The sequence below is a fragment of the Wasmannia auropunctata genome, unplaced genomic scaffold, assembly GCF_000956235.1.
Source record: "Wasmannia auropunctata unplaced genomic scaffold, wasmannia.A_1.0 LD335365.1, whole genome shotgun sequence".
NCBI lineage: Eukaryota > Metazoa > Arthropoda > Insecta > Hymenoptera > Formicidae > Wasmannia > Wasmannia auropunctata.
The window spans coordinates 87,516-101,922 of NW_012027525.1; the positions used below are offsets into that span (position 1 = coordinate 87,516).

A 14,407-nucleotide genomic window follows, 5' to 3' on the forward strand; every position below is an offset into this window, starting at 1 on the left:
GTACGGAATGTCCACATTCCACGAACTTGAACTGACGAGAAGTTAATTTTTCTTCGACGAAAGCCTTGCAAACAACCATCGTTTATTGCAAGATTCTGGCAGTAAATAAAACTTAAAATAAAATTTCTGCTAATTTAAAATTCAGTTCAGTTAAAAACTAAATTCAAAATTGAATTAATTTGAAAACAAGAGCTCTTTAGCTTCTTCCAATCAATTTCCTTAACAGGTTAATTTTTATTCAAAGCACGCTTGCATGTTTGAATAATAAATTGCATTTTACTAAGAACAGACTATTTTTCTTTTAATTACCGAGCAAAATTTGCTTTAATAGCGGATTTGCATTTTTACAAGTGTTTATCTAGAAAAAAATTTAATAACAAGACTTCGTTACATCATCGAATTAATGATTATGCTGGCGACGTATGGTCGCTTTCGTATCGTACATACAAATAAAGAAATTATTCTCGTAGAAAGTGATGACGCGGTTTTACTGCGAAAACATAAAATTTCTTCTTTTTTTTTTATATATACTCGCGATATTGCGAGCAGTGCAGATAAGGGTAAGTGAATGACACTAGTATGCAGTGCGGTGACCGATCGCGAACGAGCGTCACATCGGGCACGATCAAATAAATGCGTGAGTGGAGTGACAATTAAAAGCGACACCGATTGTGCTGTCCGTACGCGATCGTATCGGCGTCGGACTGCCAGGAAGGCTCGCGGACAGGTAAAGCGTAATTCGTAACGGCGGGACAGCGCGCGGTACACATAACGCCTGTCGCGTTTATTTATTCACTGCGCGCCCATGGCATACGAGAACAAAATTTGTACATCATTTCCCAATTTCACTTTCACATTCGTCTCTTTTCGCGCGAACGACCGGCAGGCACACGTAGACTCCGTCCAGATAACTTAAGTTCGAAGTGTATCGGACGATCAATCGCCGAAAGAGAGTCAGAACGTTTCGCATTGTGCGAAAAGCAATTTTAATCGCGCAGATATAAAAGCAATTTCGATTTACTTCAACGCTGCAATTTTTCTTGAAGATAGGAAGCGTTTGGTAAACCGCAAGACTTTCCTCTTATTAATTTCAGACCGCGTTGCTATCTCATTAAAGAAATTTATTTCTGAGAATTGAGTACGTAATCTCTCTTCAAGATGAAAAAAAAATTAATTTTATCTTCTATCGGGTTACGGCAAATGTGTGATCCGTTCATAATCCGGACAGAATATCGTCTTCTTTGTCTGTATTGGGCGAATCTCGCGCTGCGCTTTGTAATTTCTGTACCGCTTCACGGAATGTGCGAGCAGCTCGGGAAAATTCACGCGTATAGGAAATCGAACAATGGCATTACGATGCTTTTCCGTGGCGATGACCAACGTGAGAATGCAAACGCTGCCACCGCCGCCGCCGCCACCGCTCGAGCGTGCTCACGTGTGTATTCTGCGTGCCGCCTCATAGTTGCGCGTGCATGTGCCGCGTGGATAAACACACCTCTCATCATTGTACGTGTAGTTATGCGGTGCGAATCTGCTTTTACCGCAATAGATGCCGTTCCCAGTAATCTTTCAGATTAGTAAAATCTCATCGACATGCCCGTTCAACAGCAAGCTTTGCGCTTGCAGACGCGAATATTAGTGGGAACCGAACTCGCGACGATCACTTTGCATGATTTTGCTAGAGAAACGATGGAAATTTTTATTTAATTGCTGTCTTAATTATATAGGCATTTTGGTTCTTAATAATGATAAATAATTTAATATTTTTTGCAATAATTTCTTTGCAATGTTTTATGATGCTTATTTCATATTTGCATCGGATTGTTAAAAATTGAAGATCAATTGTGATCTTACTATTCCAATCTTCAGTTAATGATTTCGTTGCAAGTCAGACATTAATTCGGCGCGCAGTCTAAATGACTGAATAATAAATTAAAATGGATGAATAATGGATTTAAAATTCATAGGGAAATCTTATTAGGCACCAAAATCCAGTCTCGACCATAAAAGGCGTTCTTAAATTTATTTGCGATATTTATTTACGCGGTCTAATTCAAATTACTATTGCTTATAAATAATTAGTAAATATTGATAAGATTCGTCTTTATTAAAAATCGAAAAATAAATAAATAAAAATATATGCAGTTATGATATCTCTTCATATTTCATAAAATAGCGAGTTTGTAGAAGAAATCACTAAGCAATAAATAAATAATCTTTATTTAAAGGATATCATTCTATTGACAGAATTGTTAACTAAATGAGATGTTTTCGACTGGATTAACATCTGTCAAAAGATACGTAGACAAACAACGATTGGATATGAAACCATTAAAGACAATAAAAGAGAAAGATAGATAATTATTATACTTTAATTAAAATTTACATTATAATCGCAGCCTTTAATGTCTTCAAAAATTCAATACATGCAATTAAATATTATTTTCATTTTAAATTGTAATTAAATTCGCTTTAACACGTATTTTAAGTCCGTTTTTAATGACTATCAAAAGACAAGTTAATAGCTATTAAGACATAAATAGAATATAATAAAATAGTAAAATGTAAAATATTATAATAATACAGATAACGGAAAGAATAGAATTATACTACATAGGAAAGGAACTTACGAAGAACATGCTGCAGAATAGGTCCGCGATATCAAAGTAGCAAAACAACAAACATTTGCATCTAACAGAAACATTCAAGGTGGTCAAGTCTCACCCTGCAGAACAATAGTGAGTTATGTCGCACTTATGACTTCTGCTTTACATATCCTCCATTTCACGCATGCGTGACTAATAAATTTATTGTGTAACAGGAGGCGGAATTAATTTTTGCTCCGGCATGTAACGCTGTTCTTTAATTGGTAAGGGAGAGTATCATCGCGATGGAATCATCGCGGGATTCAAATCGTCTGGAAACCGACGAAGGTATATATTCCGTTACCATCGCATGCACCGTGAAATTTGAATTGAATTGAATTGGCCGTACCTCTAATTATATATGTTTCTAGGATAAATCCCATCTCCGCGCAACTTAAACGAACGCACGAAGTATACAATGTTACATGTTGAGAGTTCTTTTTCGTTCTAAGCATCTCGAGAACCTTAAAAATTAGAAAAAAAAACATAGAAATAAATGAATGCGAACAAATCGTTGGTCGAAGGCAATGACGGATTCGAAATCGCGCAGGATGCTGTCATCGCTCGGCCGTAAAGCTTGGTTAATCGGCCAATTAACGCGCGCCGTCACCGGTGTCCCTTGACCTCCTGCGATGTTGTTCTTCGCACTTTTAATCGGGTAAGGCGCGCATAAATTCGACGCGCTCTTCGGTCACCATGACGGATATCCTTCCATGCCGATGATGTCGAACGACTGAAAGGATGACTATACGCTCGTACGCAGCCACATCGAGGTCGGGCTCGCGTACGGTTAATTGAATTGGAAAGCAGAATGACACAATGTCTAAACGCACGGCTTGGTGCGAAACGCAGTCCACATCCATATTTGTTGTGATGGCAAATCGATCGGGAACCATTTTTTTCTTAAAAAGCGCAACGATTATATTAAAATTATGAATTTATAACTTTAATGCCTCGAAATCATAGGATTTTCTTTCTGCTGTAAATTCTTTAGTCGACTCCGCATAAATTTTTCCACAACGAAAATGTCGTATTTCTCGAATAATTAATTAAGAATAAAAAGTTTTTAGTACCTAAACTAAAAACCTTGAAAGCAAAAACGAGATGACAAATTATAAATATTTCCTAATTAATTTCTCAGAAATAGGCTTGTATGCGCTTCAATAGGCTTGTGTATAGCATTCCCAATGCTGCGTTTTTTGACAAATTTAAATTTAATAAAGCTTTTATTAAAAAAAAATTGATTAATTAATTATCTTAATATTAATGACGTCAATCAATGAATTATTTATTACGATTTTCGGAAATTAATGTCATATCGACCGCATCCTAATAAAATTAACACTTTGCTGGAATTGATCTTTTTATCTTAAATGTAAAAATCGTACCCTTGCAAAAAAACTTACGCAAAATACATGGTAGATCCTTTTACTTCACATGAAAACAGCAAGAACTTTTTGCAATTCATATTATGTTAATTCTCTTTATTGAGGAATACCGTCTCTTATTGAAATTTGCTTGAAATAAATTAATCTTGTGCGCGACACGTCGAGATAACATTTGTTTCTTTTTCATTCCTCAGCTCCTCATGATCTTAATTGAGATTACGTCTCCGAATCTCTGTCATCACGAGAAAATACTGCAGGTACAGACTTTGCATGTGTTAAATGTCAGCGTTTCTTGCAATAGCTTTTTACGGCTGCGCGAAAAAACTTGGGTGTAATTATAATGATTGACGGTAATTATAATATTTATTATGACGCAAATGATTCTAATCAATCAAGAAGATTTAATGGCTTAACACAGAACTAAAGTAAGACATAAAAATCGATTTTCAACTTGGCCGAATAGATGTCGAAGATGAATTCACGAATTTCGTCTCGAATTCTTTTAATGGTATTGTCCCACATCGAGAGAAAGGATCTCCGCCAGCTTATATGGCATTAATTACATAACAACAGAATTGATAGGAAGATCCGCGGTTTCTCACGTAAAAATATTTCACACGTAGAGTTGATAAGAATAGCTTCTGCTTTCTGTAACACGGGCACAATTCGTGGTAACCAGAAGTTGTACGATTCCGTAACTAATAAATCTGTTTCGTCATCTTGAACGTAATGCATCAGTACATATAATCGCACGTACGTTATGTATTGTGGAAGAATGACATCTGAAAGATAAATAGATAGATAGATAGATAGAGAGAGAGAGAGAGAGAGAGAGAGAAAATGCCAAGAAATTAATAAAAAAAATATACATATATGAAGATAATAAGAAAAGATAATAAAAAGAAAAATGGAAGAGGAATCAAAATCTATTCTAATTTGATTTACGCTATCATCTTTGATAAAGAATTAAATAATCCATTATTTGTGCCGAGTAATACAGTAATTCGTGTACTTTTGCAATATTTTATAAACAGCAGCATTTTGTATAAATAAATTCAATTTAATAATCAGTATATGGAAATATATAGAATACGAAATTTGCAGTATATAATATTTAATGCTATATTGTACGTGCTTGATAAATCCTGCTAAATTAAGTCAATATCGATTTATGCGTGAAGACTATTTTTACCGGAAATGAATCGGCGTTTATAATCACTATCTTTCTCAACAAGATATTTTGATAGTCATGGAATAAATTCGTACATAAGTTACAACTTCTTCGACAGCATTGACTACTAACTGAATGTTAGTGGAAACCAAATCTACCTTGAAGTAGACATTACATAAAGTATCAAACGTTGTTTACTTCCTGGTAAAATTTGGAATTGAAATGAGCGTAACGATTCGCGCATTATTTATTTTGCGACGCTACAACATATAAAAGAAATTTATTTTATAGTATTTTTGCTCTTGTGATTAAATGTGGGAATTTGTTAATTTTCACAAAATTAGTTTTTTTTCGAGAACTAAAATTCGAGAGGTAATAACCAGGAGGTTTTATTCTCTATGTTTTTGATCTTCATTTATTTTTTCGCGCAGAATTACTTCCTTCCCGATTGCGGAGCATTAGAAACCTAAGCTGATCCGACCACAATCATACTCGCAGTTTCGACATCAAACTGACCACGACAATTACATCATTCAAATTTAATCGTGGTAACCGAGTGCCCGTTCACACATTTGGGATAATATCGCGCGATCCGCAGCGTTGATCGTTTCGCGCAACAATGATTCCCGTGCCCATTGATCGCAACGGAATGCAGAAGGACGAGAAAGCGGAAGCGGATCGAAAAGGGGACTGAAAATCATTTCCTGTTTTTCAATTTCCTTTTCTATTGCGTCGCACAGTGTACAATTTAGAAGAATGAAAACATTTTTTATTTGATTATACATATATAAATATCAATATTATATATAAATATCGATATTATATATAAATATCAATTAATGTAATATTTATACATATTATATATTAACTATTAATTAGATAGTTTACTTAAACAGCTTAGATAGGTTTGACTTATCTAAAAAAATTTTAATATTATAAAATAATATATAAATAGTATAAGTTTATAAAATAGTGTATATATTTTTTCTAAAGCTCATTTATATTCAAAATAGCTTTATGTTTATTTATTAAATTTAAATTTAAATTTCAGATGAATCCATTTTAACAAAATATAATAATAATATAACATAAATCTATGAAAAAATATTTGAATGTATAACCAAAATATTTTTCTTTTTTTTTTCTTTTTTTAAACAAATTTCACATTGTGCATCGATGATACGCAAGCGGCACGTGCGTTCCGGTTGACGTAATAGTTACCGGATACGCAGGGGGCTTCTCTCAGTCCAACGATCGATCGATGACAATGTGGTCAATACATGTGGATCCGAGCAAAATCGTCAACACAAATCGTAGAAATGAAAAAAAAAAAAAAAAAACAGATTCTAGTTTAGATCATGATTTCTCATCTTTCTCGAAATGCAAGAATTTCGTCCAGGATTACAAATTCGCGTAATTCTCTCTCTCTCTTTCTCTCTCTCTCCCTTTCTTTTTCTGGGTCGTCGTACCATAATGACAACGACGACGATGATGACAGTAACGAAGATAATGATAATGATGATGATTGAAATACGTTTACGGCTTTGCAGAAAACATTACGTTATGATTTTGCGAAAACGAGCCGGAAGTTATCGGGCATTACCGGTTGACCTTCGACGTGTATAATACTGCATGAAAATAAAAAAAAAGAACAAAGAGACAAAAGATTATGTGAGTTTCGAATGATCGGTAGCAACGATGGCCAATGATTACGACCATAATTCGCAAATATTAAATAATACGAGGATGTCGTATTATACAAAATTATAAATTTTACAAGACGTCGTCGTGAAGGAATGCAGAAACCGGCGATGAGAACAATGTTACGACTGATTAATGGCTGGCAGAGCTCGATAGGAAATCCCGCGAGATGGGTACGTGTGAATTGATAATTTATTGGAAAGAGTCGAGAGTGTGTATATGTGAGCGTGCCACGCAGGGCAAATATGAAGTAAGAATCCGCGCGTCCCGTGGCGAACGTATTTATTTTGTTCGCAAAAATACAATCGCTCGGCCTCCGAAGGCCGTGCCTATCGTCAAATAAATCACAAAGCGCATCGAGTTATCAATATTAAATGCTCTTCTACAAAACGGGGCTGAACGATTTATCGGCGATTAACAAAAAGTCAAATTCCTTGATCCGGTATCCTTTTTTTATGGCGATAATGCGCGATTTCGCTGTCGGATTCATTTTTTAATCATCGCATTGTCGCCACGCGCGGTAGCTTGTGAAAATTGCAGGAATTCTAGAAAAATATCGTGTAAAAAAAGTGGTGGAACAATGAGGCGATTACAGGATTTTCTTTGTTGAAAATTCCGCGAAGGTGGATGAGAGAAGACGAGGAAGCATATAGGGAAATCGCACACTGAGAAAATAAGTTGTTAAAATAACTAAATACATTTTGTTGACAGTTTTTCTTTAGTTCAATAAGTTCAATTATGTTTTTAAATTAAACATACATCAATAACATTAACATATTTTTATTAATTAACAATTAAAATAATTGTTTGACTTCCCGCGACCGCCATGTATAGTTGAATCAAGAAATGTTCATTTGATTTTACACTTTTTTTCTCTCAATGCAGCAATATTTTTAAGATATGCTTCTACACATGCAGCTTCTTGATATATATAAATTGATGTATGTATGCGTATCGATGATACATCCATCGTCAAGCGATCTTATGTCATGCTATAGAAATTTTTAGCGCCGATTTTATGCCTCATACCTGTATAATGGAATGTAGATAAAAAGAAAATGTAATAAATAACATTGAATCAGGGAAAACCCTTTTTTTATCGTTCAGTGAAGATTCCTTAGTTTCCTGCAAGGCCTTTGACTTCCTAAACGATATGCGTAGATGCAAATTGAAAAAATTCCGATTAAATTTTTGAACACAAAGCCATGTAACAGTAGGTCTACCGGCGTCGTGTGTGCGTATGTACATATATATACATATACATGTACGTATACGTGGCCCACGCGGTATGCCGTCCGCAGCACGGCGCCATTCCGCAATCAGGAAATCCCGTATCTTCGGACATTCTGCTCGAGAAGATCCTGGACCGGCGGTCCTACTCAGACAGTTAGTTGAATTATAATGAGCGGCGCGTGCTAGATTGATCTGGTGCCGAGGCGGCGATCGTGGAATTAATCTGCCTAGAGATTTAAAATTTCTAATCCTCTCTCCTCACCACAGACAGAGAAACGCGTAGATCGTCCACAAATAAACAGAAGTATTTATATTTTTTATTTTGAGAGATAACTTTTGGATTCTTCCCGCGAAATTAACAATAAGACATTTGCACGTGTCAGATTTTATTCTAACGAAAATGACGTAGACATTAATCCTTTATGTTACAAATTCTATCGAGAGAAAAAGCTCCGGCTGCATGCAGTTAAGAAAAGAATACCGATTTATTCACAATTCAGTCACATTATATTTAATATGTATGTATACCACAATATACTTTTAAAACTGCAGTGCATATGATTACCAGAAAAGTAGATTAGAATTAGATTATGTAATTCAATTATGATTATATATAATGTCTGAATTCGTGAGAAAAATTCTCGAGGCGTAACTATAGCAGAAGGTATAACAGGAGGAAGTGATTTAGTGATGGATGATGAGTGCCGCGACTCTTATGGGAACAGCTATGCTATTTGACGATAATTATCGACGATGACTCAGGTGCGAGGGAAACTTTTACGCACCGGAGTAATGAGACTCCGAATCGGTGTCATCTCTTTCTCGCAAGACAGCCATTCGCGATATCGTTAATGTTCACCATTACGTCCGCGCAGTCGTGTACACGTGCCTCTCGCACGGCAAGGCCGTGTGCAAGGCCGCGATGCGCCGTGATTTATTCGTGTATCGCCAAATCGAAAGAGAGAACTCGCTTCGCAAGCTAACTGTAATCGATGAATATCTGTTTTTCTTTTTTTTTTTTTTCATCAGGGAATAGTTCCGGTTCTGTGTGTGTAAGACCGTCCAAATTTGTAATCTGGACAAGTTTGAAATGCTAAGTCAATATTCTCTAACTAGGAGAAGGAACTTTTACCTCCGGTTAAACTTTCTACCTCGTAAAACTACTATCGCCTAAATAACGAAAATGTATAAGATTTCACGTGTTGATAGATAATTCAAGATTTTTTTTCTTACACTCTGCAGATACCGCAGTTGCCGCTATATAAATGTCGGTTTAATTTTGAAATGTCAAAAATGCAATTTTAATTAATTATAATTAAATATTAACTTCGATCAATAAATTTTTTAAGGTACCTTTTCTTAAGAAAAATAATGTCACGTGTACGCTGTATTTAATTAATGTAAAAGTGACTCGTAAACGGTGTGAACGATCGAATCTCAATGATGTTTTTTTCGTGACACTGTCGGTACGCGAAATAAACGTCGAAAAATGCAAATTTGGGGACATAATTTAAGTCTGATTTAAAACTAGTCTAATAGGCATTAGCTGCCTAAATAAACTTATGTTTTATCTCCGAGGCATTCTTCCGTTGACGTCAACGTGAATAATGTCGGGGAGCCGTAAAATGTTAACTTGGCGCCAAGTAGTCGGGTAATGTTACTGGCTTTCTGGAGGGAACTAATTAAATATTCAAATTTGCTTTTCAAGACGCTCCGAGGAATTCGATAGAGCGCCAAAGAAACTTCGGGCAACTGTCATTCAAATCCAGTTCATTTGATTCTAGCCAAAAAATTCTTTATTTTCTCTGCCGAAAAATAAAGACTTCTTCTCGCTGTTATACGAGACAGAACCACATTCCTCCGCCTAATCTCAATTTCAAGTCAATTCTCACATATATTCCGGTTTCACACTCTTTACATTAAAATATTCTGATAAGTAGATGTGTTATTCAAGAGAAGATTTATTTAATTCACACTTGTCGTTATTTCTCGAACTGAAGAATTATTCAAGAAAAAAGAATGTACGAGCAGAATGAAGTCAAGATAAGATAACAGAAGGATAATCAATCGATACTCTTCCGCACGCACAAACACTTTCTTCGAGTCTTCATGAAATTCAGGGTCAATACCTAATTCCTATGCATGTTAACGGACACACGTAATCATCTTGTCGCGTGATTTCGCGCTGTTTTCTCGAGAATCTTAAATGCTACTTTTGATGTGTGCCGTTAATAAATTTCGGGAAGGCGGATGTAATGAGCCGTAATCAATAACACAACAGGCGGCAGGCGCCAGACATCCTCCTCCTTCCTACGCAAATCGCAAGATGCGTAGTTTACTGCGCATATAAGAACACGCACAAATTAAGGAAGACACTGTCTGCAAATTTCCTGCACATTCCAACCAACACAATCAATAATAAATCCCGCGCGTTTTTTGTGACCGTTATGTATACGATTATAGCGACACGAAGACTCGATCGTGTCTGTCAAGGTGTCTGGAAATGTTACGTGCTCTTAAATAAAAATATATTGTCTTGAAAAATATAAACACAGATGCGTATACACAGTAAATATAAAAATATATTTCGCAGTTGTAAAACTGTTACAACAGCAATTCGATTCGCAAAGATATCGAATCCAGTATGTAAACAACGCATTGAACAAAATTCACAAGTAACAAACTTTTAAAACACATATATATCTATATATATAATAACTCTCTCTTTCTCCCTTCAACATTTGTGCTCTTAGTTTTACAGAAAGGACTTTGTTCGCAATGATAATACAAACATTAGTTATTTATAGATCACATAAAAATATGTTCGTTATTGTCATAATCTTATAATATAGATATTTTTAACGAGTTAATAAAATCTTCATCACAATGTAGCTGTATGTTTAACGTCTTCCGTACGCGTGATGTGACTTATGAGCTAAAAAAAAATAAATATTTTGCTTAGTACTGTAAAACAATTCTCTAACGAGAAAGAATATAAATACTTACACTTATAAAACTCTCCCAGGAAGTTTACGTTAGGCACTAGAGAGTGAACTTTGGATAAGACCGTAGCTTTTGATATTAAATCAGCGTTTATATTCCAAATCTAAAAAGATCAATACATTTTCAATTTCATTCGATTATGTAACTGCTGCTCTACTTGATTCAATATATGTACTTGAATGAGGTCCTCCTTTTCACGAATAGATACAGTCACCCCGCAAATTTCATCGTCCTGCGCTATGTCCGAGGCAAACTGTTCTCCGATAGCTGCGAGCACCACTTCTTGCCAGACACGTTCCTGAAAAACCAAACATTTGTTAGGCGGATATCAAACAAAGATATCAAATTTTATGGAGTCTTCTATAGGAAAATAAGAAGTTGATTGTTTGGACAAAACTTGATGCTCGTATAAATGTATTTAGAATATTTACGGTATCAGATTTATGGCACTTCAATCTCCAGGTACCACCCTTTTGATTCAACTTGTCTTCCCATAAAGGGTATCTGTTGTCTCTCATTAAATGATAACTGTATCTAACCTGGCAACAAAAATAAATATAAACAAATAACTTCCGGCGAAATATGAATAACAAGTTGTAAATGGCAAATAATGAAACAGCGTATAATAATGCCAAATAGTATAATTAAATATTAAACTTCAAATAATATAATTAATTTCACAATTATACATGTAGCAGGTCTATAATAATCTTTCTTACATTACAAATAACAAAAAGTATTTTTAAATTGATCATACTTAAATTTATTGTGGCACACATAAAGTTTTATTACTCTCATATATATATATATATATATGTATATATTATTTTATATATCATGTCATACTACTATATATGACATACATATAAAAGTTTTATTACTGAAAAGAAATTTTGTTGGATTTGTCTATGTTATTAACTATTTTATAATAAATCATATAATAATGAATAAAATGTTGAAATTTACTCTTGAAGAGTAATAAAATTTTGTACCACAATCAATTTATTCAATCAATTTATTATTAAAAATAGTTAAGAAAAATGGAAAAATCCAATAATATTTTTTCGTAGAAACATACTAATTTGCTGTTAAAAAAATGCTGTTTAATTTGCAAATTAAAAAAAAATTATTTTCAGCAAATAAAATTAGTGTTCTTAGTTTTTCTGTTTACTATAATAATTGACGAAATTAATTATGACATAAAATATAATATGTATTAGCAAATTATTTTTTTGCATATAGATTCTTTATGATACCTGCATTTTCCCGGCATTTGGTATGTTATTGAAGACTGCCCAAAAAGTTTGCACAGTATTTACGGTATATATCTTCTGCAAGTTGTTTTTGTATTCCTCCGTGGTTGTGCCAGGAATAGCTCTGTCAATTCAACAATTGTTCTGAATTAGCGGCGTGTTTACATTTGTGATAGGAATCAATCTGGTTTTTGCGAAATCTCTTTCAGATACAAATCTCTCTAAATTTAGTAAAAGATAATATGGAATCTTATTGTCAATCAAAACAAAAAGAGCAAATTAAATAAATTATAAATTAAATACTAGTATTTTTTATATTTCAATTATATAGATATTATAGACGTATGTGTCAAAAATAAAGTCCGACACAGTGATAGAAAATGGACGGGACAGAAAATATGAATAACGTATCAATTATCAAATAATTATATCATAATTATTTTAATTATCATAATCCATCAGTACTTTCATATTTAAAAGATACAATAATTTCTTTAAGTTTCACAAACAAAAAATTAATAGGAAACGAAGATTATTCCATTTCACGCGGTATAAATGTACTGTGCCGACTATGTAATTATTTATCTGTACAACCAACAATTAAACATACATATCTGGTTTAAAAAAATAAAATTTTTTTTAAACAGTACGATCACTGCAAAAAATTTACACAAATAATTTATTCTATCCAACGTTATCTATAATTAATTTTACTTCTGGAACACTCTGTACAACTGCAATACTGCATAATTCAATGCATTAATTTTATCCTCTTAGTTCGCACAATGGTAATGACAAATACTTTATATCGTTATTTATTAGCAAAAATTACGTACATAAATATGAATGTATGCGATTAAACTTCTCTTCGGTGACGCAATGGCGGTTGCGAGAACAGAAGAGTAACGTGAATTTAATGAAGACGTAGAATTTAAATTAATTTTGCCTGTAACTGCGTTACGGCGTTATGTAAACGGAGAAAAACGTCAGGTGCGACGATCTCACCAACGTTGAATCGATCTTTCGACGGCACTTCTCGCGGAACGTTCGTGATATCATTGTTTGACAAGAGCGACGACGATAAGATCGGATTGCACCGTTGCATCGGGATACAACGGCGGAACGGGGAAAAAAAGGGGGAGATCACCGCGTTTCCTCTCACTTGTCGAGCCAAAAGGTCCACGGCGTCTGCAACGGTATACCAGAGTCCTCATCCCGCTGGATTGCGCTGACGGCCTCGCTCGACAACACCGGCGTTTTCAACAGGTCCGCCGAGGTGCCCTCCTTCGCTTCGCATCCCACCGCGGCCATGTTCGAAACGAACGGTGCAGCAGCGCTACAACGTCAAAAATCATGTGATGATCGCCGCTGCCGCCGCCGTCGATGACTGCGGCGACGACCGATGACGTTCGCCGACCGAGAAAAAAAGGCAGATATAGTGGCGGGACGCGGCAGAACGCGGGATGTTCCCCGAAACGTTCGACCGCCGCGCTTCGACTTCCGCTGAATTTGAAATTCCGAACTGTTCCGAACGTCTCGCGAACATTCAAATCAATTCACTTTCAGTCTCTATATCGAATTCATATCGATTCACATTCTTGCTTCACTTATACACGTGAAGCTGAACAAAAGCTTTTCTTGAAGTTGTCACTAATAAACGCTATCTCTGCGTGTAGAAGATTTCTAAATTACTAAAGAATTTATGTACCATTACTTTTAATATCGTCAATTATATAAAAAATAAGTATGATTTGTAGAAAAATCAATATATGTTGCATCTTTATATTAAAAAAAGAGAGCCATTTAACATTTGTTTGTAATTTATGAAGGTCTATTGGAGTGTCTAATACATCTATCAAACGCGCTAGAACTATGCAATATTAAAAAGGATTAATTATGAATTAATTTCCACGTGATTATTAGGATAATTGAAGAGCATTGACATTATCGACTTGTTTTCTATAGAAAAATAAAATTTCACAGAAATATAATGTATAATATAATTTATCGTCA

General features: G+C 34.7%; 1 protein-coding gene and 1 long non-coding RNA gene across 5 annotated transcripts; one reads left to right on the plus strand and one right to left on the minus strand.

Moving 5' to 3' along the window:
- The first annotated feature begins 587 nt into the window (after window positions 1-587).
- LOC105457118 lies at window positions 588-7,646 on the plus strand. 4 transcript variants are annotated; one of them, XR_975346.1, is made up of 6 exons: window positions 588-727; window positions 2,587-2,738; window positions 2,822-2,933; window positions 3,017-3,303; window positions 4,228-4,290; window positions 6,755-7,646. It is a non-coding gene; the product is annotated as an uncharacterized LOC105457118 (long non-coding RNA). The 4 variants fall into 4 exon arrangements; XR_975347.1 differs by lacking the exon at window positions 6,755-7,646 and adding an exon at window positions 5,636-5,979; XR_975345.1 differs by lacking the exon at window positions 6,755-7,646 and having other exon boundaries at window positions 4,228-4,758.
- Window positions 7,647-10,698: 3,052 nt separating this feature from the next.
- Window positions 10,699-13,779, minus strand: LOC105457119 (eukaryotic translation initiation factor 4E type 3-like). The gene is made up of 6 exons (XM_011701591.1): window positions 13,557-13,779; window positions 12,398-12,518; window positions 11,573-11,680; window positions 11,317-11,439; window positions 11,145-11,244; window positions 10,699-11,073 (listed from the first exon to the last, which is right to left on the minus strand). Exons 1-6 carry the CDS (start codon window positions 13,703-13,705, stop codon window positions 11,039-11,041), a joined length of 636 nt encoding a protein of 211 aa, XP_011699893.1. The 5' UTR covers window positions 13,706-13,779; the 3' UTR covers window positions 10,699-11,038.
- Between the last annotated feature and the right edge of the window lie 628 nt (window positions 13,780-14,407).